This window comes from Cyprinodon variegatus, unplaced genomic scaffold (genome assembly GCF_000732505.1).
Source record: "Cyprinodon variegatus isolate N-32 unplaced genomic scaffold, C_variegatus-1.0 Scaffold86, whole genome shotgun sequence".
NCBI classification, from domain to species: domain Eukaryota; kingdom Metazoa; phylum Chordata; class Actinopteri; order Cyprinodontiformes; family Cyprinodontidae; genus Cyprinodon; species Cyprinodon variegatus.
Window position 1 is genome coordinate 115,157 of NW_015150539.1, and position 23,433 is coordinate 138,589.

General features: G+C 35.8%; 3 protein-coding genes across 3 annotated transcripts in view; 2 read left to right on the plus strand and 1 right to left on the minus strand.

Moving 5' to 3' along the window:
- The window catches only part of LOC107083853, a 10,132-nt gene extending 5,551 nt beyond the window's left edge, over positions 1–4,581 (minus strand). The window contains exons 1-10 of the mRNA XM_015373355.1: positions 4,493–4,581; positions 4,141–4,254; positions 3,420–3,476; positions 3,224–3,334; positions 2,912–3,025; positions 2,582–2,692; positions 2,341–2,454; positions 1,205–1,295; positions 495–711; positions 38–356 (exon numbers count right to left, since the gene is read on the minus strand). Coding sequence (XP_015228841.1) covers positions 38–356; positions 495–711; positions 1,205–1,295; positions 2,341–2,454; positions 2,582–2,692; positions 2,912–3,025; positions 3,224–3,334; positions 3,420–3,476; positions 4,141–4,205 — 1,199 coding nt within the window. The 5' untranslated portion in view covers positions 4,206–4,254; positions 4,493–4,581. The remainder of the gene's footprint in view (positions 1–37; positions 357–494; positions 712–1,204; positions 1,296–2,340; positions 2,455–2,581; positions 2,693–2,911; positions 3,026–3,223; positions 3,335–3,419; positions 3,477–4,140; positions 4,255–4,492) is intronic.
- Positions 4,582–5,563: 982 nt separating this feature from the next.
- Positions 5,564–15,519, plus strand: atp6v0d1 (ATPase, H+ transporting, lysosomal 38kDa, V0 subunit d1). The gene is made up of 8 exons (XM_015373336.1): positions 5,564–5,749; positions 7,985–8,156; positions 8,504–8,682; positions 8,793–8,872; positions 9,018–9,095; positions 9,274–9,450; positions 10,334–10,411; positions 14,487–15,519. Exons 1-8 carry the CDS (start codon positions 5,623–5,625, stop codon positions 14,646–14,648), a joined length of 1,053 nt encoding a protein of 350 aa, XP_015228822.1. The 5' UTR covers positions 5,564–5,622; the 3' UTR covers positions 14,649–15,519.
- An 869-nt stretch (positions 15,520–16,388) lies between these two features.
- Positions 16,389–23,433, plus strand: part of LOC107083854 (forkhead box protein N5-like) — a 7,866-nt gene continuing 821 nt past the window's right edge. Inside the window, exons 1-7 of the mRNA XM_015373356.1 lie at positions 16,389–16,509; positions 16,710–16,802; positions 17,052–17,186; positions 18,480–18,484; positions 19,441–19,509; positions 19,898–20,025; positions 20,708–20,940. Coding sequence (XP_015228842.1) covers positions 16,389–16,509; positions 16,710–16,802; positions 17,052–17,186; positions 18,480–18,484; positions 19,441–19,509; positions 19,898–20,025; positions 20,708–20,940 — 784 coding nt within the window. The remainder of the gene's footprint in view (positions 16,510–16,709; positions 16,803–17,051; positions 17,187–18,479; positions 18,485–19,440; positions 19,510–19,897; positions 20,026–20,707; positions 20,941–23,433) is intronic.

Consider the following 23,433-nt stretch of genomic DNA (forward strand, 5'->3'; position numbering starts at 1 on the left):
AGGGTCTGCTTTGCCTTCAGCCCAGTCCAAAGTGTACTTCTGTGTCAACACTGTCTTCCCAATGCCAGAAACACCCTTGGTCACCAGCGTCCTAATTTTCTCATCTCTCTCAGGTTTAAAAATCTCCTCACAGCTGACGGTGGTTTCAGAACCACCTGGTACCAAAGATGCTGATTCAATTTGTTGGTCCTCATCTTCATCCTTGACTTCTCTCTCATCAGCTGCCACATAGAGCTGAGTGTAGATTTGACTTATACTTTTCGGGTTTCCTTTCTTGACATTACCCTCGAAAAATTGCCGACACTTTTTAACCAAGTGGGACTTCAATTTAAACTGGTAAACAGCTGTTTGAGCTTCTGATAAAAGAAATAAAAATAAGAGGTTATTGTGGATAGTAGCTAAATATATGAAATAAATGTAATCCTTTTTTTTAGTTTATGATATATTTATTTAATATTTAAACTACATTAACAGAAAATCTAATAATCTCTTACTATTCAACAAAGATTCAGCAAGCCGCTCCTCATTCCTTCTCCTCAAGAAGTTGATTGTAATTTTCAGGAATGCATCTCTGTTGATCTTTCCATGCATTTCCTCATCAGCTGTATCCTCTTTATTCTCACTATACCTCCCTGAGCCTTCCGGGCTCAACATGTTCTTAATTTTTCTAAGTTCACTTGTTACAAAATGCATAATGTCGTCCTCAAGCACCTGGAGAAACACAAATTTCATATGAAACCTTTTTTACAGCAAGACATCAAAATTATCTTTTATATTTGGAAAACCAGTCACCACACATCTATCCTGCAGCAATAAATTAAGAATAAAACTACAACTGATACTGCCACCCAAGGGCTTCAGAAGATGAACACTAATAATTAACAAATCTGCTCTTTCCACTGACTTACACAAAAAGAAATTGGAAACGAGGTGTTTGTCCATATAATTAAACTAGTCATCTGCCAGTAACAAAAATGTGAACAAACAGGTTTTAAAAACTTGGGACTTTCCTGATTAGGCAGGTGTTGCAAAACAAGTCTTAAACATTATAAGTATTATCACAAAATGATGTTTGTAGGGAGACGTTTATATAAAACAATCAAAGTTTTAATTTTCGTCTTTGTAGAAAATGTGTTTTAAACTTAATATGAACTTCAATGAAGCTACACCAAAAAGATAAGAGAAATAAAGTTGTACGCTATACCTTGAAAACTGAATCCAGGTGACTTTTATTCTCATGGCCACTAGACCTCCTTGATGGTCTTTTGTTAGAGAGAGGCCGCATCCGACTCAAACTGTGAGACAAAAAGACACAAAGTAAAGCCACATCTGATATTTTTACCACACCTTATATTCAGAGAAATATATATTTCCGTTGTCATGTTATTAGATCTTTATTTTGAAAGGATTTTCACCCTGAATAATAATTGAATTAACAATCTTTAGTAATTCATCGGATCAAAATCACAAACTTGATCACTTCCATTTTACAATTAACAACAAATGTGAGAAATGTAACAATGCTATGTTTTTACAACATTTACAAAAATAATAATCAAAGCTTCGGTAACACTTATAGTTTTCATATCAGAATTTGTGGTGTTGTAAGACTTTATACCTATTAAATTATATTTTTACACCCATCCCTAAAGTAAAATTTTTGTAGTCCACATTTTGTTGGCCTTATTGCTGTACTGCAGTGAACTTTTCATTGCGTTTTTCTTTTCTTATGTTCTATTCATGTACAGCACTTTGAGTTCCTTGTTACTGAAATGTGCAACAAAAAAAATCTGTTTTTCCTAGGCTTCCACTGTCTTCCAGGATTTCTGCTGCTTAAACAAATTAAAGCTTTATGTCAAACAATTTATATTCATAAAACATATAGGAGCTAGAGATGGGTGGATAATTTCTAAAACAGCCATTTGGTTCTATACAATGTATTTATATAGAGTCAATTCACCACACATGTGAATTTGCAAAGCAAAGTGGTTTTTAAAAACAATCGTAAACACAGATTTTAAGTCAAATAAATAAGTCTGTAATTTCATGCAACTAAATGTACCATTCTGTATATTTAAGCAGCCTAAACTGTTGTATTCATAATTCTGTTGTGGTTCATCTAAAGTTTCTTCAGAGGAATCCCAGTCTTGTTTTTGTGCTGTTTGTTTCTGGGTATGTTACTAAGAATACATTGTTTTCAGTAAGGATGAAGGGTTATCATCAAATAAAACCTAACCCAACATAAACATGTAATAATCCTGTTTCTGGTTATGTTTCCCTGTTATTGCTCAATTCACAATGAAAAAATCCTTACTATAACAGGATTAAATAGAGACATACATTTCATGAACAGAGGGGCATTGTTCCTCGATTTCATCTGGTTCATCTTCTGATTGTTCTGTACTCATGGACACAGAGGTTGGTTGAGATGGTTCTAGTCTCTTATCCATTTGGCTTTAACACATATAGAAATACATATATTTTTATTATTATTATTATATATTTATATATCCTCATTAAACAATGACATCTGAAAAAATTGTATAACTTATTGTAGTTGTCTTATAAATCACTGTCTCACATTTTATTTTCAGAGGGTCCTTTATCCTTGAAATCCAATGCTTCATGTTTGGATTCTGTCATGGACAAACATCTTGGTAGATGATATTCTGGCCTTTCCTCGTTTATTTGGCTTGAAGACAAAAATTTGATTAATTTGATTTGATCTCATTTTAAACATATAATACAAATGTTTGAAACCTTTCTAGTAAAGTCTCAAATTTTATTTGCAGCTAAGAAGTGATGTGAAAATTCTGGTCTCTGCTCGTCCATTCTGCTTTAACGTGACATAACAACATTAGACACATAACAAAAGTTTTGTTAACAGACAGGGAGAGTTGTCACTGCTTACATTTTACTTTTGGACGAGACGCTGTTGAATTCAAGTGGTTCACTTTTAGACCGTTCAGACCTTATGGATACACGGCTTGAAGCAGGTGACTCTGGTCTTTCATATTTCATTGGGCTTTAGCGGGAAGGAAGGAAGGAAGGAAGGAAGGAAGGAAGGAAGGAAGGAAGGAAGGAAGGAAGGAAGGAAGGAAGGAAGGAAGGTGTTTATTATTTTCTGGTTGACATAAAAACATTATAGGATAATAAGCAGTTATAATAACATCTGAAAAACTTATATAACTTATTATAGTTATCCTATAAATCACAGTCTTACGTTTTATTTTCAGAGGGTCCTTCATCCTTGAAATCCAATAATTCTTGTTTGGAGTCTGTCATGAACAAACATCTTGGTAGGTGAGATTCTGGGCTTTCCTCATTTATTTGGCTTGAAGGGAAAAAAATTATTTTGATTTGATCCTATTTAAAAAATATAATAATATAATATATAAAAATTTCTAGTAAAGTCTCACGTTTTATCTTCAGCTGAGAAATGATGTGAAGATTCTGGTCTCTGCTGGTCCATTCTGCTTTAAAATAGCATAACAACATTATACACATGCAAAATTTTGTTAGCAGACAGGAAGAGTTATCACAGCTTACATTTTACTTTTGGGCAAGAGGAAGGAAGGAAGGAAGGAAGGAAGGAAGGAAGGAAGGAAGGAAGGAAGGAAGGAAGGAAGGAAGGAGTTTATATTTATTCTTTTCTTGTTGACATAAAAAACTATAGGAACTAAACTATTGGATTTTTTAAATAGCAGTTAGCTATTTAAAAAAACAAAACAACAACTTATATTTACTTGATACTAATTTCACAATTAAACATTGACAATATCATTTACCAGTCAATTACTTTATTTAGTCATCCAAGAAAATGACTGTCTCCCGTACTTTCAGAGAGTCTTCTAATTCAAATTTAGGTCTTGGTGGGGCTCTGCTGCTTCATTTGGCTTCTAGACAAATTGTACCTCAAACTTAGTTTTAAAATGTTTACTTTTGATTTAATCTCATTTCAAAAATATTATAATAAAAGTGTTTGAAACATTGCAAGTAAAATCTCACATTTTATTGTCATACTGGAAATGATACAAGGATTCTGGTTTCTGCTGGTTCATTTGGCTTTAACAGGTTATGATTTAGCATTATTCACATGTTACAGTTTGATATAAGACAGTAACTTTTACTATGACTTACATTTTACTTTCAGATGAGATGCTTTTAAAATCAACTAGTTGACTTTCAGACAGCTCCGTCCCCATCAACACACAGCTTCAAGCAAGGGACTCCGGTCTTTCCGGTTCAATTAGGCTTCAGAATTAATAAATAAACAGACAGACAGACGGGCAGACAGACAGACAATGTTTTTAAGATCTTGTTTTTTTGTTGACATTATATCAGAGCTGTCTTCTGCTCACTAACTTGAGTAAACAGAGTAGCTTAACATGAAAAAAATATCCTTCCCTATTTTATTGAAGCATTTAGAATAATATATTTGAATAGAGTAAACAGCAAGATGAATAAGGTTTACATAAAACAAACATCCTACCTGACAACGTCTAATCCAAGTAAGAATTATAAAAGAAGATATAAAGCACCATCCTTTCCCAGCAGAGTCAGCGTACATCTGACTTGTTATGTCATTCTGGTTAAACCAGTAAGTCACATGCATCCAATGGTAGAAAACAATGTCAACTCAAGTTGAACACTGCCACTTGTTGTACTGGAGAATAGAGCAAGCAATTTTAATTTATTATTATTCAACATGGTACTTTTTGTAGCATTTTGTTAGTTTTTCCTATCCTCTTGTGATCAAATACAACTTGAATAAACGCTGTTTAAATGTGGTTAATCAGCTCTGCCTTTGAGTATTCATTATCTGTTGTTCTGCTGTGGATTGTCAGCCACATATTAACTTCTACTTAGAAAATTAATCTCTACAAACTTACTTTAATTACTTTTTTTTTTTCAAATCTGTGATTTTACAATAGATTTTCATGTGAAAAGGTTTGCCCACCCCACGTCCCCATGATGGCTGGTATATAAGCAGGACTTGACTCATTAATAGGACATGTATCTGCATATGTTGTACTGTAAGTTTATTATTCGATTATGACATAAATGTGAAACTATCGTTGAGTGTTTTAAAAAAGCAAGTTTACTTAAATGTCTAATAGTAAATGACAGACCAACAACTTAGGAAAAGGTTTTTATTTTTATTTTGAAGTACTAGAGTAGACTGTATATCTATCTATCCGTCTATCTAATATACCATCATATTATTTTTCATGATTGTATTACTGAAATCTCCCATTAAAAAAAATCTATTTTCCATCACATTTAAAATAAGATCATAAATGATTATAGATAAATATATCTGGGGCCTTACATTGTAAATTAATATTACTGCCCCCTACTGGTTTATCATGAATTTTACGTCTTGTCGTTTGATGGTATTTTAAAGCTGAAAAACATCTGTTACCTTTAGTGCTACGATTAAGATCTAATATCAATCTATGTTTTAATAAATTAAGTAGCAAAGATATCGGGTGATTAATATCTCGTAAATCTCGAAGTTACACACAGGCAGCTGACGGATCAGGTGACTGTCACGTGGTTCCTCAGCTGACGCTAACTGACGGTTTCCCAGCTGCAGCGACGGTCTGACGGTCGGCCAGGATGCCTTTCTCCGAGCTCTATTTTAACGTAGATAACGGCTACCTGGAGGGGCTGGTCAGGGGGTTTAAAGCTGGAATACTGTCTCAGGCCGATTATTTAAACCTGGTTCAGTGTGAGACTCTGGAAGGTGAGCTAAAGCAGACTGAAGCTAACTGCTAGCAGCTAAAGCTAGCTATCGTTTTAAATACCAAATAAAGTGGCTTAACTCGGTATATGTATCAGTGTTTTTGTCTGTGCTTGTGTTGATACAGTTATCTTTGTCTTTTAGTTTAGACTTCAAGTTTCGAACATCATTTACTGTCAATGTCTAATGAATCTGATGTTGATTGATGCTAGCATTTCTTAGCTAGTGTTTTTCAATAGATAATATAGGAAATTGTTGCCGAGGCTATAAAATGATGGGCTTTTTTTTTAAGCGAGGCTGCTCTTACAGTTCCTTTTTCACTCTGTTATTATGATTTTTATGGTGTATATTTTATACATATTAGGGCAGCACACACAACTTTACATAAGTATAAGGTCACAAAAGCCAGACAGATAATCCATCGTGTTAAAAGGAAAAAAATCCATCCTTATTGAAAATATGCAAAGGTATTGTCTTTATGAAATAAAAGAAAATTAACTATTAAGGGTAAAAAAAAAAACATACACACTGCTGTACTTTGTTTTAATCAAGTCTGATTGAACTCAGTTCAAATCAACACTAGATATGTGTACCTGATATATATTGTAGGATAAATAAATATAATTGTAAAAAAGGCTGCTTATTGCTATTATTGCAAATTACTGTCTCAGCAACTATTAAATATATTAAAAAAAAAATTCACAGCATTAACTGTGGCATTATCTTGCCATGTTTTGGATTGACCCCAGTGGTAATTTCAGTTGGCTTTCTGCCTGGCTAAACATTCCCATAATCTCTTATGATGATATTATTATTACCTTTTTTTTATTTTACAGATGTTTAACGTTGTTTTTTAGGACATGATTGCAGTTACACTTCTTGGTAGAATGTCTTGCTAAACATTGCTTGCTGGTTTGCTGTATTAAGTGTAAGGTTACCTACACTTTGGCTACCAGGTGGATTATAGGTCACAGTTCGGGTTCTGCCTCTCTATATAGCAGCTTAGTAAATATTCCATACTGTTGTGTTACTTTGTGGTGTTTCTAGTTAAAAAAATATTTCCACAGAGCAGTCATGTTGTGATTAAAAGTAGGTTAACAACAGTGCTGCACTCCATGTTTTGCCTTCTGCTAAAACACTGCTAACTATCAGTGTTTTGCCTAAAGAGCAGTAGTTCTCAAACCTCCTCCTATGTATCACTGCCCAGCAAATTATGGATGTCTGTCTGTTGCAGCTCAAGTTTTTGGAAATTACTGTACGACTTCCTTAGCAGCCTTCAAGGGCTGCAATGCTTGTTAATTGTTGTATAACTCAGGTTTAAGGCAGCAAAGATGAAATCTAAAACGTGCAGGATTTAGAACCACCACTAAAGAGAATCTACTGCACGTCTCATGAGACCCGCTTCCCTTCAGAGCATTTCTGTTAGAATTCCAGTTCACAGTTTGCCATTTAACAGCAGAACATCATTCAGAAACTCTGCAGCATTAAATATGGAATACAAAGTCATGGCTTATGATCAGAAATGTCCACAGTTTGGATCTTAATTTTTTCATCTGTGACGTACATTAGTATTGGTACCTTCCACTGATTTTGGATAGACTCCTCCCTTAGTTAAAATCACTTCGCAAGCCTTTAAAATGTATGAAGTTATTCACACTATCGTATACTTTGTTGAATGCTGTGGTTGGTGCACCAAGTGTTATTTGCTAGGTGTAATGGGTTTAATTTGCTAGGTGTGTTATTTATTAGTTGTAATAAAATAAAAATAAAAATCCAAATTGGGTCATAACCAAATATTCAAGATGTGGTATCTTAACCTTTTTCTCTTTTAATTTTTACTGATTTTCATTCAACAGTGCTTTGTTTACACTTGATTGTTTAAATGTAATATGCCAACTGTTCAGAGTTTTTGCTGCAGACATTACAGTTTTATTTGGTGTATAATTGCCAGCAACCTATAGTATATGCTACCACAACCAATATTTTAGGAATTTAGGATCAATATACGTTTTTCTTCCTCACATGTTTAAAATACCTGATCTAAAAGAAAAATGTAGCTTTACATACAGATTAAGTAGTTGATTTCGCAACTAAAGAAGCTTGAAGAATATTTGAGGTTTATCTGAGGTCAGGTTTTCATTTAGGTTGATAGACAACCTAATAAATATTTGATAAAACTGCATTGTCTGCTACTGAGGGTATTATAATCTGTATTTTGACAATGTTTTTACTCTGCAGACCTAAAGCTCCATCTGCAAAGCACAGACTATGGCAGTTTTCTTGCCAATGAGGCATCTCCACTCACTGTGTCGGTCATCGATGATAAGTTGAAGGAAAAGATGGTGGTGGAGTTTCGCCACATGAGGAACCAGTCATACGAACCTTTGGCTAGCTTTATGGATTTTATCACGTAAGTTGAAATCTGCCACATTGAATCAGTTAAAACAGTATTACTCTAGGTTCAATAAACAGCTAATTGGAATCCTGCGAAGTATTTTAAAATAACAGATTCTGCTAATAAGTAGTAATACCCAACAAGTAACATCAATAACATGGAAATATATGGTTTCTGTTTAGCATAAATTATATTTTTTTTAAAATCACCAAAGATCCTAAACATTTTAAAATCCTAATCTATACATTTTAAGATTTTCTCTGCACTCTAGAAATGTGTTTATGCTAAAATGTAAACGTATTCCTAGGCTGTGAACATCCAAATAAAACCTTTTCTAAAATTCTGGTACTTGCGTTTTGTAGGTACAGCTATATGATTGATAACGTCATCCTGCTGATCACGGGCACCCTGCATCAGAGGGCGATCTCTGAACTCGTCCCAAAATGTCACCCCCTGGGAAGCTTTGAGCAGATGGAGGCAGTCAACATTGCCCAGACCCCTGCTGAGCTCTATAATGCCATCCTGGTGGACACTCCTCTAGGTATGTTGGGACTCACATTAACTCATTAATTAAAGCGAAAACATTTGCTTAGAGTGATTAAAAAAAAACAAAAAACATCAAAATAATAAAAATTATTTGTTTTTGTACAGCTGCATTCTTCCAGGATTGTATATCTGAGCAGGATCTGGACGAGATGAACATTGAAATTATTCGTAACACACTTTACAAGGTAAATCCCTTATTTATACTGAAAATTATTTTGCCTGGAAATATAAAACTATTTACAGGAAATTATTTTTAAATTGTTTCAATATGACAACTGTGTTTTTTTTCACTTTATATTGGTTCCTAAAACTATTTTTTTTATTTTTCAGGCTTACCTGGAGGCTTTCTACAAGTTCTGTTCTAACCTGGGAGGAACCACCGCCGACACTATGTGTCCAATACTGGAGGTCAGTCGGTACCACAAAGATAAAAAGATTATAACTCAGAAAATATGTATGGTTTTGCTACAGATAAAATAAACCCACGGAATATTTTTGAAATATTGGAGCTCAATAGGTCTTGCGTCCTCCTTGTTTATGTTTTGCACAAACCTTTTGGCTCAAGTTTTTTTTGTTTTTGTTGCAGTTTGAGGCTGATAGAAGAGCTTTCATCATCACCATCAACTCATTTGGTACAGAGCTATCGAAGGAAGACCGAGCCAAGCTCTTCCCTCACTGCGGCAAGCTTTATCCAGAAGGTCTTGCACAACTGGCCCGTGCTGATGACTATGAGCAAGTCAAGGCTGTTGCTGATTATTATCCTGTAAGTCAGAAAAAACTTCAGTTTACTAATAAAACCTGTCAAATCTAAAATGATCTTCAGTTTTGGTGCTTTTGCTTTTGAAGCAGGATTGCCTCATCATTCTTTTTCACTTTGCAACAGGCAAGAAATTAAAATTGTTTGCTTAATCATTGATTCAATAGAGAAATATGGCAAGGCAAGTTTATTTGTACAGCACAGTTCAGTACAGAGACAATTCAAAGTACTTTACATGAATTAAACGGTAAAATAGAAGGAAAATAAAAGCAAGTAAGGATAAAAGCAGGTAGTAAAGCCAATAAAACAGTAGGAACACAAATTAAAATTAATGTTAGTTCAGTTACCACTTTAAATATCACAGTCAAAGGCAATTCTGAACAAATGGATTTTTAACTTAGACTAAAAAGAACTGAGCCTTTCAGCACTTTTACAGTCTTCTGGGGGTTTGTTCCAGATAAGTGGAGCATAGGAACTAAATGTTGCTTCTCCATGTTTGGTTTGGTGTGCAGAGTGAGCTTGAATAACTGTTTTCTATGTTGCTACAAAAACCAGTTATAATTGTATTAATAAAGCATAAGACCTAATTGTATAGCCTACCATTCACATTTAACATCATAGTAAACTTGAGAATACTTTTGTATAGTTTGGTCCATCAGGGGGCACTCTTACTCCGCATATGTTTATTTATTTTTTTATAAATAAAATTGTAGATGTTAGGCAGAACTTTATTTTTTTGTAGCTTCTAATTGGTTTCTCATATTGTAGCCATTCTGTGCTGTATATATTTTTTGTATCTCTATCAATCGTTTATCGTACATGATGTATAGTATTGACATGTCCCAGTAAAAAGCTCAGTCTCCATGCTCTTTTTTTCATTCATCTTCAGGAGTACAAGCTGTTGTTTGAAGGTGCAGGCAGCAATCCAGGAGATAAAACCCTGGAGGATCGCTTCTTTGAACATGAGGTAAATCATTTCATAACACATTTTTCTTTCGTTTTACAGCAGCTGGTTTAATTTAGGAACAGTTCATCATGGCTGAATCATTGTCATGGGACAGACTTTTGCAAGATGACTGAAGGCAGCTGTCAGCAGCTTTTTTTTTTCTAAAAATGTGCTGGGATACATAGATTGGCCTGCGAAGTTAATTATTAATTAGTACATTTCCATATAGTTTATCCGGACATAACTTTTTTTGTTGTTGATGGTCTAGTGGTTAGAACAGGGAGTTTCTGCCTTAGGAAGACTAAACTGTCCTGCTTCAATTCCCTTAGAATGGTGCTTTTGGTTCCTTAGCCCTGAGATGCTCACTATGCTGTTCCCTGATGGATAATTTAAAAGCAGAGAACAAAATTCATTGTAATGTCAAACTGTAATGAAAGAGATGCTGATAGTTATTGTTATAATATCAGTAGTTTATCTAGTACTGCTGGGTTGTCATGATACTAACATTTTGGTATCTGTTTCAACATTTCGATACTTTTCTTTTCAACACCAGCAGTATAATTACAGACTTTATTTATTTATATAATTACAAACAATAGCATATCAATCAGTAAATAAAACAAGGACAATCTTTTCTATTGCACATACTGTGGAAACAAAATATGAAACTAATCTCTCTCTCTTCACCATTTTGCATATTTGAGCCAACAGCTTTGCATATACAAAGCACTGCCTGCTCACTAAAAACATTATATTGACCCAACAATGCTTTTACCATTTGTCACCACAGTCTATAACAGGGATGGGCAGCTCCAGCCCTGGATGGCCTGAATCCTTAAACTTTTAGATATGTCCTTGACCTAACACAGCTGAATAGAGTAAATAGATAATTAAAAGGACTCTGGAGAAATTGATTGCATACTGTGGAGGTAATTCAACCATTTGATTCAGGTGTGTTGAACAAAGGAGGAATCTAAATGTTCCAGGAAATCGTCCCTCAAGGACTGGAGTCGCCCACCCCTGGTCTACAACAACACAGAAAAAGTCACTAGTCTCTTTAAAAAAAAAAAAAAAAAAGTAATGACAGCAGTCTGAAAACTAAATGTAGTAACAAAGTCGCTGGCAGCAATGTTCTCTCAAACACATTTCCCATCTCAGCGCTGCCATCGTGTAGCTGCAAGCTCTGTTGGCAGCACTGTAAATATCGGTCCCAGCCAAATGTTGTATAATACTGTTTTAAATGCCTTAGTAGGAAGTAAGCATTGGCATATTGAGCAACCCTTTAGTACTTGTAAAAATCACCTGAGCATTATTGACCTTAATATGAATTGTGGTTTCTGTTCAACTGTCTTTAAACAAAAAAGAAAAAAAACGTTTTCTACAGTGGAAATATGTCTTTGTTGTGTCCAAGTCACTAAAGTAGCCCTCTTTCGTTTTAGCTCAAACTTGATTTTGCCCGGAATATGCACCGGAGTACAGCTGAAGCTAAACAGAGACCTGTTCATTTCGCGCTAGTTTGGTGCACATTAGAGTCCGAGCGACTCACCCAAATTAGACCAAATTTAGGCGTTTGAAATTTAGATCGACCTACTGTAATGCTGCAGGTGTGAAAACATCCTTAATGTGTTACTAATTTATTACTAGCCTCATCTAGTAATTTATTAAAAACTTTTGACGTTAATTGACTACATTTAGTAAATGTATGTCAATTAGAGCAGCTGTGTGAGGCAGTCGTGTTCTTGGACTGGGAGAAAGAGACGAAGAGATAATGTTGTCAACTCCTCAGCAAGAAAAGTTGCCATTTTTTGTCTTAAAATGTGCTACATGACATCTCGCCTAAGTTGCATACTGAACGTCATTCAACTGGAAGAGATTCTGAATCCCCCCCAATTGTTTTGTTTTTGGGCTTTTTTTGCTGTCTGACAAAGCAGCCCAGAGAGATAGGATAGATGTTCAGCACACTACATGAGTAGTAGTAGAAAACAGCCGTTTACAGCTTTATAAAAGCCTTTTCATGTTGTTCAAGAGTGACAGTATTTCTTTCTTAGAGTTTTTCCACAATCTGTTGGTAGTGGTGATATTTATGAGCTAATTCACAGGATGCCTCTATGTGATCACATTTGTGAACCCTTGTCTGCTGCTCAACACTGCAGGACCTTTTGATGTGCCTTGATGAGCAACAACCATAAACCTTGCACGTAAACCAGCTGCATCTGCTGCTCAAATCGTGTTTAGTATGACTGTAGCATTTGAAATAAGTAGGGCTGGGTATTGTTCAAAAATTTTTGGTTCCGGTACCAATACCGATACCTTCACTTCGATACCGATTCCTGAACGATACTTTTTTCGGTACCAGTTTTAGGGTTGTCAAAAGTATTGATACTCAAAAAAGTATCGATACTGAAACGTTGTATCCGGATACAATACTCGTTTTTAAAAGTATCGATACAGTGCCACCACCATTCATCTAAAGTGCAGAATAGAGGAAAATGCACTTTCAGAACACTGTGTGATTGAATAATTCCGTGCACTTTTTAGTTTCAGACTGTTTTTTTTTGTAAGAGGTGCAGCTGCTGAGAATTTTTTGTGTTTCTTAACCGGTTTGGCTAGTGTCATTGTTATGTGTGCAAAGCATAGCCAAGGAAGGAACACTTAATTTTAGTTTTATACATTTTTTATCAATCTTTCTTAATACTGTGCAAAGCATACAACCTCAAAATATTGTTCTTAGTATTTATTGTATTGATTTATTGTATTTTATTTATTAATGAAAATATTTCTGTAGAATTTTGGAGTCTTTGTTTTTATCCATGTGGTATCGAAAATGGTATCGAGTATCGAATATTTTCCTTAGTATCGGTATCGAGTTGAAAAGTTTAGTATCGTGACATCCCTAACCAGTTTTATAATATCAATTCGAAAAAAAAAAAGAAAATTACACAACATAAAAAAGTACAAATCTTGAGTTTTATTTTAAGCTCTGATTTTTCCATTTACATTTTTCCTCTTACATAAAAAAAAAAAAAATTCCATGTCTAATATTCACTGTTACATTGTGAGGACCTTTTTACTTAGCAGTTTTCCTTTAGAAAAATTACCATGTCTGAAAAACAAGCCCGTTGAATGGGATTCTACTGACAGCGCACCGCTGGTATGTGGGGGTCTAAGCGGCTCCGACAGAAATATTGGAAGGCAGGATGAACTGACTGCACTGATTAAGTTTTCAGGTGGATTTTCCCACTTAAAAACATAATAAAACTACTGTATTCCCTCTGATCACAGCAAATATAGCTGCCAGGCAGAGAAAGGATAGAGTAGCTCCGCCCAACGCGCGTCAGAGCCACTTTTCGACCGCGCAGCCAGAGCAGCAAAGCTGCTTCAGCCGCGCGTCAGAAGCTGGTACAAGCAGCAAAAAAGGAAGCAGCAGACGCGATTTTGCTGCTCCTGCTGCATCCAGTTTGAAAGCAGCATGATTCACTCCGCTCTGGCTTTGCTCTGCCCACGGGCTGCTGAGAGGAGGATGGTCGCGCTGGCTGCGGTCCGCTCTTCTTGCAGTCAAAACCCGAGCAACTTTCTGCTCTTAAATTGTTTCCGTGCACGATGTATTGCATTGCGCCCTATTGGCATCAGTCTTAATAAAGTGAAGCCGCACTTTTGACCTGGGGAGCATTTTAAAGGGGTTCCGTGATGCTCACAACCAGTTCACAACAGATACACATGAACCCTGGCTGTAGGCGTGACCACCTGTGTATTTTTCCTGGATGACGCAATCACGTTAAGTGTTACAGCCAATCCGGAAACTTGGTACCGAAAGACGAGGCATGTTTCGATACCCTGTAGAACCGAAGCATTTCGGTCGGTACATAAAAGAACCGAAGTTCGGTACCCAGCCCTAGAAATAAGTGAACAATCTGCAGAATAGGACTTTTCTTTGTCTGATTCGTTGATTAATACTGACAATAATTAATTACTAATATAGTCATTTGTTACAGCCTTAATTTGACACAGGGAAATATTGCAAATATAGCAAACTTTCTAATTGCATATTTTCTACTAAAATTCCTAATTTCCCTTTTTTCCTTTCTGTGAATTGCAGGTGAAGCTGAACAAGCTAGCTTTCCTCAACCAGTTCCACTTCAGCGTCTTCTACGCATACGTCAAGCTGAAGGAGCAGGAGTGCAGGAACATTGTGTGGATCGCAGAATGCATCGCTCAGCGGCACCGCGCTAAAATTGACAACTACATCCCAATATTTTGAGCTTGCATTTCCACTCACTTTTTCCATCTTCAGCCCTCTATCATTTCATCCAGTCTTGTCTCTAGTCAGTCTGGTGGTAAAGGATCTAAAACCCTGGCTCTGATACTTTCTCATAGTCAGGTGTTCTATATTGTAAATTCTGTGCTTGAAAACAAATCACCTGTGTGTTGTTTGCCAGAGGGCTTTGGTCCCTGTTTTGAACCCATTTGACTTTCAAACTTTTGTCTGGATGCCCAAACCTTTCCAAGCTCAGTGTGCTTAAACCATGGCTTCTCACGCTCTCAACCCCTCAGATGGTAAAATAAACTTAAGCTGATATTTGCAATTTAGTAAAAACAGGTTAAAGTCGGCAAGCTTCAGTTGGTTGAAGATTTTGATTTCTCTTTCTCCAAGCTAACCAATCTCAATTAGTCTTTATCTTATTCAGCTGAAAGAAAATGTATTTGAAACATTCCTCTACTTTAAGTTCTTTAAAGTCTGTATTTATATCTGTTCTTGCACTAGAGTTTATCTGCATGTCTGGTAATTACTGTCTTTCCCAATGACAAAAAGTGACACAAATGAGTCTGATTTACTGTTTTAGACAAGTTATAGCTTGAATGGAATAAGAGCTGCAGGTTCTGAAGCAGTCAGACGTTGCTGTCATTCCTGCATTTGTGTGATGTTTCTGTATATGAACAAAGTGGTATTAGAATATTGTGGCTATATAAAAAAAATCCTGTTAAACTCTACAGGTTATATAAATATTTAAAAAATTATTATATGATTTTGTGTTCTCATGTTGTATAAAACTTGATTTATTAATGTTTTGATCTGATGTTGTGAACTGTGCAATCTCAATGACAATAAACAGACTGAACAGCTTTGGTCTGAAGAAATGGAAAGTCTGAATCATTTTTTAGTTTTCAAAGTTTAGGAAATTTATTGAAAATGTCAGGTTAATGCTTTAAAACCAGGACTGATCTGTGTTTATTTAAATTATTCATATCCACGACTAGGTTAACACCCAACTTCCTTAAACATTTGAGATAATTCTTAAAAATGGCACTGGAAATAAAATTTAGGTGAAAAGTAAAATCTATTATATTACTTTTTTCTAAATCTGATGTGGAATTTAAAAACTGTTTAATAAGCAAATAAAAAAAAAGTTTAATATGACAATTTAAGGCTGATAAATGCAAATGTTGAATTTTTATTTTCTAGAAAGCCTTATTTGAACCTGCATTCTTTACCACTAAACAATTGTTTTTTTTTATTTAGTAGAAACAAACATCAGTATTTAAGTATTTTAGACCATTAAAGTTAAACAAGTTGAATAAATGCCTCCATTCAATTTGCCAACTCCTAAATCTGAAAGATTGTCTTCAATGTATCAAACAAAAGAAAACATGTGAAAGAATCCTCTATTTTTTTTAAGCACTTCCTGCAGATGCTGGTATATATATATATATATATATATATATATATATATATATATATATATATATATATATATATATACAACAACTGCAACTCATTACTAGTAGCATATTGTTCAGTCTGCATCAAAACCAAAAGTAAGATGAAAATTACACAAATGGCCCTGAGTTGATTTGTTTCCATTCAAAGAAGGCTGTGCTCTGTTAGATCTGATTAGGTCTAATCAGGCAGTTCTGCTCCAGCTGTTAAATCAACAGCCTGCAGGCTTCAGTTTCCTTTTCCTCATAAGAAGGGAAGAAAACTTCTGAAACAGATCAAAGTATGACTTTCCAGCTGAAAACTGAAGCTGGATTCTTTGACCTGCACTGCTCTGTGGGTCTGACCGACTGGGACATGGATAAGGAGCTGAAACTGGCAACTACCACTGACCAAATTTATCACGGTGAACCACTCCTTGAAAAAAGCTGAATTAAAGAGCAAATGTCACCTGGTATTTGATTAGAAACAGTATGGAGAAGTGTTTGGTTTATACAAGACAGAAACATTTTGAAACGATGAGAATTTAGTGTTTGTTTTTCTTTTTATTTCTGCAAATTCATAATGCAGGAATATGTGTCAAGGGAATCTGTAAATCTTTGACAGATGACATAACGAATGATCCATATGTGGCCCAAAGACCCTCTGCAAGGGCCTCCAGAAGAAAGGATGACTTTATTTGGTATGATAAAACATCAGGTGAGTTAACCAAAAGATTGGTTTGGTCTCCTACATTGTTCAGATCAGGATATTTTAGGAGTGTTGCACATTCGCTTCTTCATTAATAGCTTTTTGAAATGTTTCAGGCTTTACTTTTCTGTCATCATTGCTGCCTTTTGCAGCATTCTTGTACCTCTGACTGCTGATTGTTTTTAAAGGACCATTAAATAATCAGTGAAGGAGTTGAATGAATTTGTGCAATGTGTGGTTTTCCCTCTTCTCTATTAGATACATTTGTTAAACCAAACCTGTGGCTTTTGGTGAATCCCAACATTGCATGTCCGCTCCAGTACAATCACCAGTCTGAACCGGTTGCCTCGGTCTCCAGCCGTCTGCCTCAGTTAGAGCCTGGAGAGATGCAGGGTCCATCTACATCTGAGCCACGGAAATGTCCCCATCAGGAGGAACTAATGTTCTCAATTCCCTCAACTGAATATATGGTAACCTTACCTATCATTGTGGGTATTCAAACAGAGCTAACTTGCTGCACAGCATGTCTTCTTAGTCCCATGCAATGAATACAATGATAAAATTGATCTGTATTGTGAAACTATTCCTCAATACTCTTAACTCAAGTCTGTGCTTCCTGGCTTTTCTGTTTGCAAAGTCTCTTGTTGCGTCAGTGTAAAAGATCTCTGACAATTTTGTGGTTAAAACAAACACTCCAGGCCAACTTAATCTTTTTTTGAATCATCTCAGGTTAATTCTTTAATAATCTCAGTTCTGATGTTTTGCTCTGCAGATGCAACAGTCCCGGGGAGTGTGCAAGCCATCTGCAGAGCTAAACAAAGATCTAATCTGATTTTCAAAAAGGTAAATAATTAAATTGGTACATCAATGCTTTAGGGTATCTGGAAGGTTTTCAGTCTCTGGTGCCAGTGCACTCTCATCACTGCCAGACTGTTCACCAAAGATAAGTTTGTTTTTGAGTTTGCACTGGTCCTTTAGCATCTGTGTCAATTTGACAATTTGCCCCAAGACCAGTCATTTTCATTTTTTCTTTATAAGCGATTATTTCTACCGGAATAAAGGTATACTGACGTAAACCAATGTAAAATGTCATCATGAAACTGTGTGTTTTTATTATAATTTTATAGAAACCATTATACATGCAAAAAAATATAGATTGTTCTTGGGGGTACAGAGACCCACTAGTTAGTCTGGGGCCCAAAGTAATCACTTAGTTTATATTGTCCAAACAAATATTTGCTATTTCATTTTTTATTTACTTTGCAAAGAGCAACAGTCTGCAAACATGAAAGCCAGCAAGATAACTGGACCAGAATTGGGCTCAATTCAAATTCCTCACAACTGTAAAAAGACCTTAAGATATGGCAAAAATGTGTCAGCTGTGGGAATAAGTGATATCTGAATAGTGGTGGCTGTTAGGAGCTAGGATGAAGACAACCAGTCCCTATTAAAATTAATGTCTCTATTAAATTATGTTGATACTGGTACCTAATCTATTCACTTTTTTTTTTTTTTTAATGGAAGGCCAGCCTTCGAACATATTTCAATTACTTCAATTATCATGCAATACATATTTACATTTAAAAACTCATACAGTTCACTGGTACAGTGTCTTCCTTTTATAGTATGGTTACTGCTCCCACTATATCACTCTCTTCTCTTCTCCTCTTGCTGTTCGGCCCAAAGAGGAGGTTGTTTTTACTCAGCCTTTGTCCCCTATCCTGTTTTTCTTTTAATGAAGAAAATCAACAGAGTCAAATACAAAATGATAGAAATGAAAACAATATACCATTTCAAAATCATGTTTCATGGAGTTTGTCATTTCGACACTTTGACATAAAAAGAAGTTGGTTTTGGGTTTTCAGAGCAACCCAATGTCAAAGTATAAAATGGTAAAAATTACTTTAAATAAGTTGGAATATAAAATTAAACTTGATAAAATATGCACAATTAAGCAATTATATAAAATGAATAAATATAGGAGTCTACAACATTACAGCAATTGTGGATAAAAATACAGCATTTTAATGCTTTTCAAGGAACCATGGTGACTCTTGAAGTAAGGAAAGTTATCATGGAAAATTTATTTTGAAAATTAGCCAGATTGTTTTTTTTTTTTTGTGTTTTTTTTTTTCCTTTTTTTTTCTTCTGCGCATGACTTCCTGTCCCACAAGGTTTGCTCTGTGCGATCTTGCTGTGTTGAGTTCAGCTACTGGGTACTAAGATTTGATCCTCAGACCCCTTTTGAGACCATATGCTGGTGCATCTGGCCCTGGGTTCCTCTTAATCTAGGACAATGCTAGACCTCATGCTGCTGGAGTATGTCAGCAGTTTCTGCAAGCATGCGCATGAATTTCATTGCTTTACAGATTAAAATGAGACGACTAAATTATTCAGTCTAAAGAGCATGGCCTAGTTCTGACTGAAGCGACATTTGAGCCAATCTGTAATGGAAAAAAATGCAGTTCACACAACAGGTGTTGGGTATTTCTATACCTTTACTGTGCTACATGAACAGCGCTAGAAATATTTTAATCATGCAATATAACTGTTGCTTTTAAATAAACCAATTAAATGCTAATTTGACTAATGCCCCTATATTATCATGTAGGATTTTGTCTTTAATCCCCACATCTTTAACTTTCAGATAAAGGAAGAAGAGGTCTCCAGTCGACCAACCAGGACCAGACGCAAGGGGAGAATCACAAAAGTTGTGGTGAGGATGGCGGCTTTATTTCAGGGTTTTAACTTAAACTCCCTGGAATAAAGTACAACAATTAAATGTATAATAATAAAAAAAAAAAGGTTGGTGCATTTAAAGGTAGGTTGTCAGATTTTATAATTTATGGTCAATACACCTAGAATTAAATCATATTCTCCTAAAATGGATCAGTGTATTTATGCTAAAGTTCAAAATGCTAAGCCTCTTATATTCTGAATTTACCAAGACACCTGGCCTGTCAACCTTAAATGTAAATGTATATGTATTTTCTGCTGCCACTCAATGTCAGCATTAAGGTGCCAAGTCTGAACCAACTTGCTCTGAAAATGTTTTATTCACATTAGATATGTCTTGGTTTTTTGTCTTAACATTTGCCTCTTAGGACCTGAAGTCCTTAAAACCGGGGTGCTGGCCTCGTCCACCAGTGAATTATTGCATCCTTATTTCTTTGGCACTAAAGAGCAGCCAAACTGGGAGCCTCAAAGTCCAGCAGATTTACAACTTTACCAGGTAGGAGGTGGAGAGCCAAATAAATGAAGACGGACTGGTAAACTAAAGGGTCAATTTTTTCCTCCTCCACTGCCAAACTTTGTGTTGACTAAAGTGATGTAGTTGATGATACGCTTCGGGTAGCAACATGAATAAATTTCATGCAATTTTATGATAACTGGTAGTGGGGCCACAGGGCTAAGGGTGGCCATGGGCACCGTTGGGGGGGCATCTAGCTCCGTCCCTGCAGACAGCAGCCACAGGAAATTTTCCAGCAAACACAAAACCTGCTGAAAATATGATGTTAATTTGCAAAACATATTCCAAAGGAAAATTCAGTAATGGGAACTACAACAGGGATCTGAAAACTAGCTCAGCATAATGAAAGTGCTTCAAACCACTATGGGGAGACAATCAACAAAAACATGTCTTTAGGTGCATTTTTGTTTATACAATGCGTTAACTAAGAAAAAAAAAAGAACATTTCTATAATTAAAAGACGAGAATTTTTTATTAATGATGTTGATGGATTTCCTATAGTTTTTGGTCTCTAGATGGAGGCTAACATTATTTTCTTTAGGATCTGTCTGCAATCTTACAAAAGATTCAGGTTTTATGTTTTGCGTAATGAAGTCTTTGCCTTTCTCAAATAAGTTTAGTCTTTGCTTACCCTCATACCTTTTTTTTTTTTTCAATCTCCTAGAGAACACTTCCCCTTTTTCCAGACAGCTCCAGATGGCTGGAAAAACACAATCCGCCACAACTTGTGCTTCAGCAGCAGCTTCCGTAAAACCTGCAACCAGCTCTGCAAAGTGGGGAAGAGGAAGTCATGTTTCTGGCACTTAACTCTGGACGGACAACGCCGGCTACAGGATGAGATTCACATGTTGACTGGTGAAACCCTAAAGATGCTAGAGAGGAGCATGTCTAAACCAGGTCACTTAAAAATATTTCTAACAAAAAGAACATTCTTTTTTTTTTTTTTTTTGTCCAACAGAACCATTTTTTTAAATTTACAGTTTTTTTTTTTTTGCTTAAACTATTTGTTTTATTTTCAGATGCGATATGGAGTTTACTTGAACAGTGACTGCAGCTGTAAAAGTTATCAATGCATTTACAAGAATAAATAATAAAATATACAGAGATATGTTTATTGTTAACCTTAAATTATTTAAGATTTGTTGCATCCACTTGAGTAGCAACCGCATGGAAGCCCAATAGCCAGGTAGAAGCATCCCCACCTAGAGGTTGGCAGTAGGTAAGCAATGGTCTGTTTAATCAATCAAATTTACATTGCAATCTAAGTTTCAGTACAACCATTCATCACAATTCGTCACATACATTCAGGTGGGGGGCTGAGAGGGGGGAACGGATTTACTGAGGCCATGCGTGCCATAAACGCTGCCATTCTGCAGAACGGCACATTCTTATGGAATGAAGACAGACTGTTGCAAAGAATAGAAAAATACCTTTACTTTCAATTAGCACCTGTGAGTTTTGATGCAGCCTTCATTAGTCAGTGGAGTCTGTATAGTTCCCCCCCCCCTCTCTGCTATACCTGTGCACCAGTGCTGTTCAGGTAGTTTAAATGTTAGCAAGTAGGTGTGAAATGCTAACAAGCTACTCGGTTAGAATAAGACTAGTTCAGACTCTTTCTGGATGGGCATGTAGTAACAGAAATTTGCTTGCCTTGTGCTTTTGATACTGCATCAATCCCTCCCACCAAGCTTGCATGCATGCATGCAACGACAGGAGAAAGGAATAACTCTATTTAACTACAAGGAACCTCCAGCAGAACCAGGCTCAGTGTCCTTCTGTCTAGAACAACTTGAGTTTTAGAAAACTGAACAGGTGTGTGTACAGAACACAGAAGCACTGATCCATAGATACTTTTTATGCTAGAAAAAGTAAAGGCAAACTAGGTGGCTCTATCTTCAGAAAAATCTGAGTCTGTAGCCATGTTTAGGTGAGAAATGGGAGAAAACACTGAAAGCCAGAAGTAGCTATAAAAAATGGACATGAAATTAGAAGTTGAAGAATAAAAGTAGAATAAAGCAGAATGATGAAAAGTGGTCAACATGAGCAGTGGTGGACAAAGTACTCAACAGTAGTACTGAAGTAAAAGTTTTGATCCTCATTGTCAAATCTTACTCGACTACGAGTAAAAGTTGCTTGGTCAAACATCTACTCACATTAAAGCTTTGAAGTACTTTCTTTTCAAAAAATACTTAAGTATTCAAAGCGACATGGTTTTGAAAGTACTTGGGTGTTCAAAAATACAAATTAAATGGTCTAATATCAGCAATTTCTGTAAAGTTTTCATAGTGATTTTAAAGAACCTTGTAACTTTCAGAAGCAACCTGATGTATTGAGTAGAACCACTCTGCTACAAATGCTACGCCACTTGAACTACAGCATAAAAATGCTGCAAACAATTACAGCCATTTGGATTAGTTTTTATTTAAAAAAAAAATCTTCCTCACGCTTACACTATGGATTAGAGATTTAAGGTTGAATCAATTTCCACAAAGAAGTAATCATACTGGCATATATAAAGTACAAATAATATCTGCCCTGAGTTTCTCACATTCATCTCACGTGGAATGTAGTTTCCAGATTCAGTCCTAATGGCTGCATGTTGAAATTGCATTTCAAGAAAGAAAAAAGCAGCGGATTACAAAATTAAGCTGAGCAAAAAGTAACCAGAAACCAGCAGCTTCCTTGAAATGATGTGAAAAAGACTTTGAAATGCATTGGAGTGAAGGTGGCTCCCCCTAAAAAATTACTCAAGTAAAGAAACTCAAAGTACTTAAGTACAGTAGTCAAGTAATTGTACTCTGTCACTACCCACCTATGACATCCAGCAGCATACAGCTTCAGATATTCTTGACACGTTTATATTTCATAAAGAAATTAGACCTGCAAACCTGTCTTCAGCTTTTAAAATCTGTGCAGCTTTTCCCCCTGTACCAGACATTCTAGGGGATTGAATACGGCACAGTCTCAAGCTTACAAAACACATTTAAAAGTCACAACCTTTCAAACATTAAAGCCTCTTTGTATCATCCAAGAGTGAGAGTAATTTCTTTCCAAGAGTAGTCCCCCCATTTTCTTGATCATTGTGGTTTTATTGTCTAAATTACAAACCCTGTGGGATTGTCTACCATGTTTTTTTGTGCAGAAACTAAAATGATGTAATTTGGCCACACAAAAATTGCAGAGATGTCAAGCATTTACCAGGCTTAAGCATATAGCAGTATAACTACAGAAATAGCTCTGGATAACCTGAACTTTATAGAATAGGAAAGTTTTAAGCCTACTCTTAAAAGTAGACGAAGGCTGTTTCTCTGTGTGCCTTCTTCGGACTGGCTGCTGTCCCAGCATGCACCACGGGAGCAGTAGCTTCCAGTGGAGCGCTCGCAGAGCAGA

Coding starts and splice junctions, on each gene's coding strand:
- atp6v0d1 (XM_015373336.1), top strand. CDS start 5,623: ATGCCTTTCTCCGAGCTCTATTTTAACGTAGATAACGGCTACCTGGAG. Junction 8,157..8,503: donor AGCTTTATGGATTTTATCAC/GTAAGTTGAAAT, acceptor TGCGTTTTGTAG/GTACAGCTATATGATTGATA. Junction 10,412..14,486: donor ATCGCTTCTTTGAACATGAG/GTAAATCATTTC, acceptor TGTGAATTGCAG/GTGAAGCTGAACAAGCTAGC.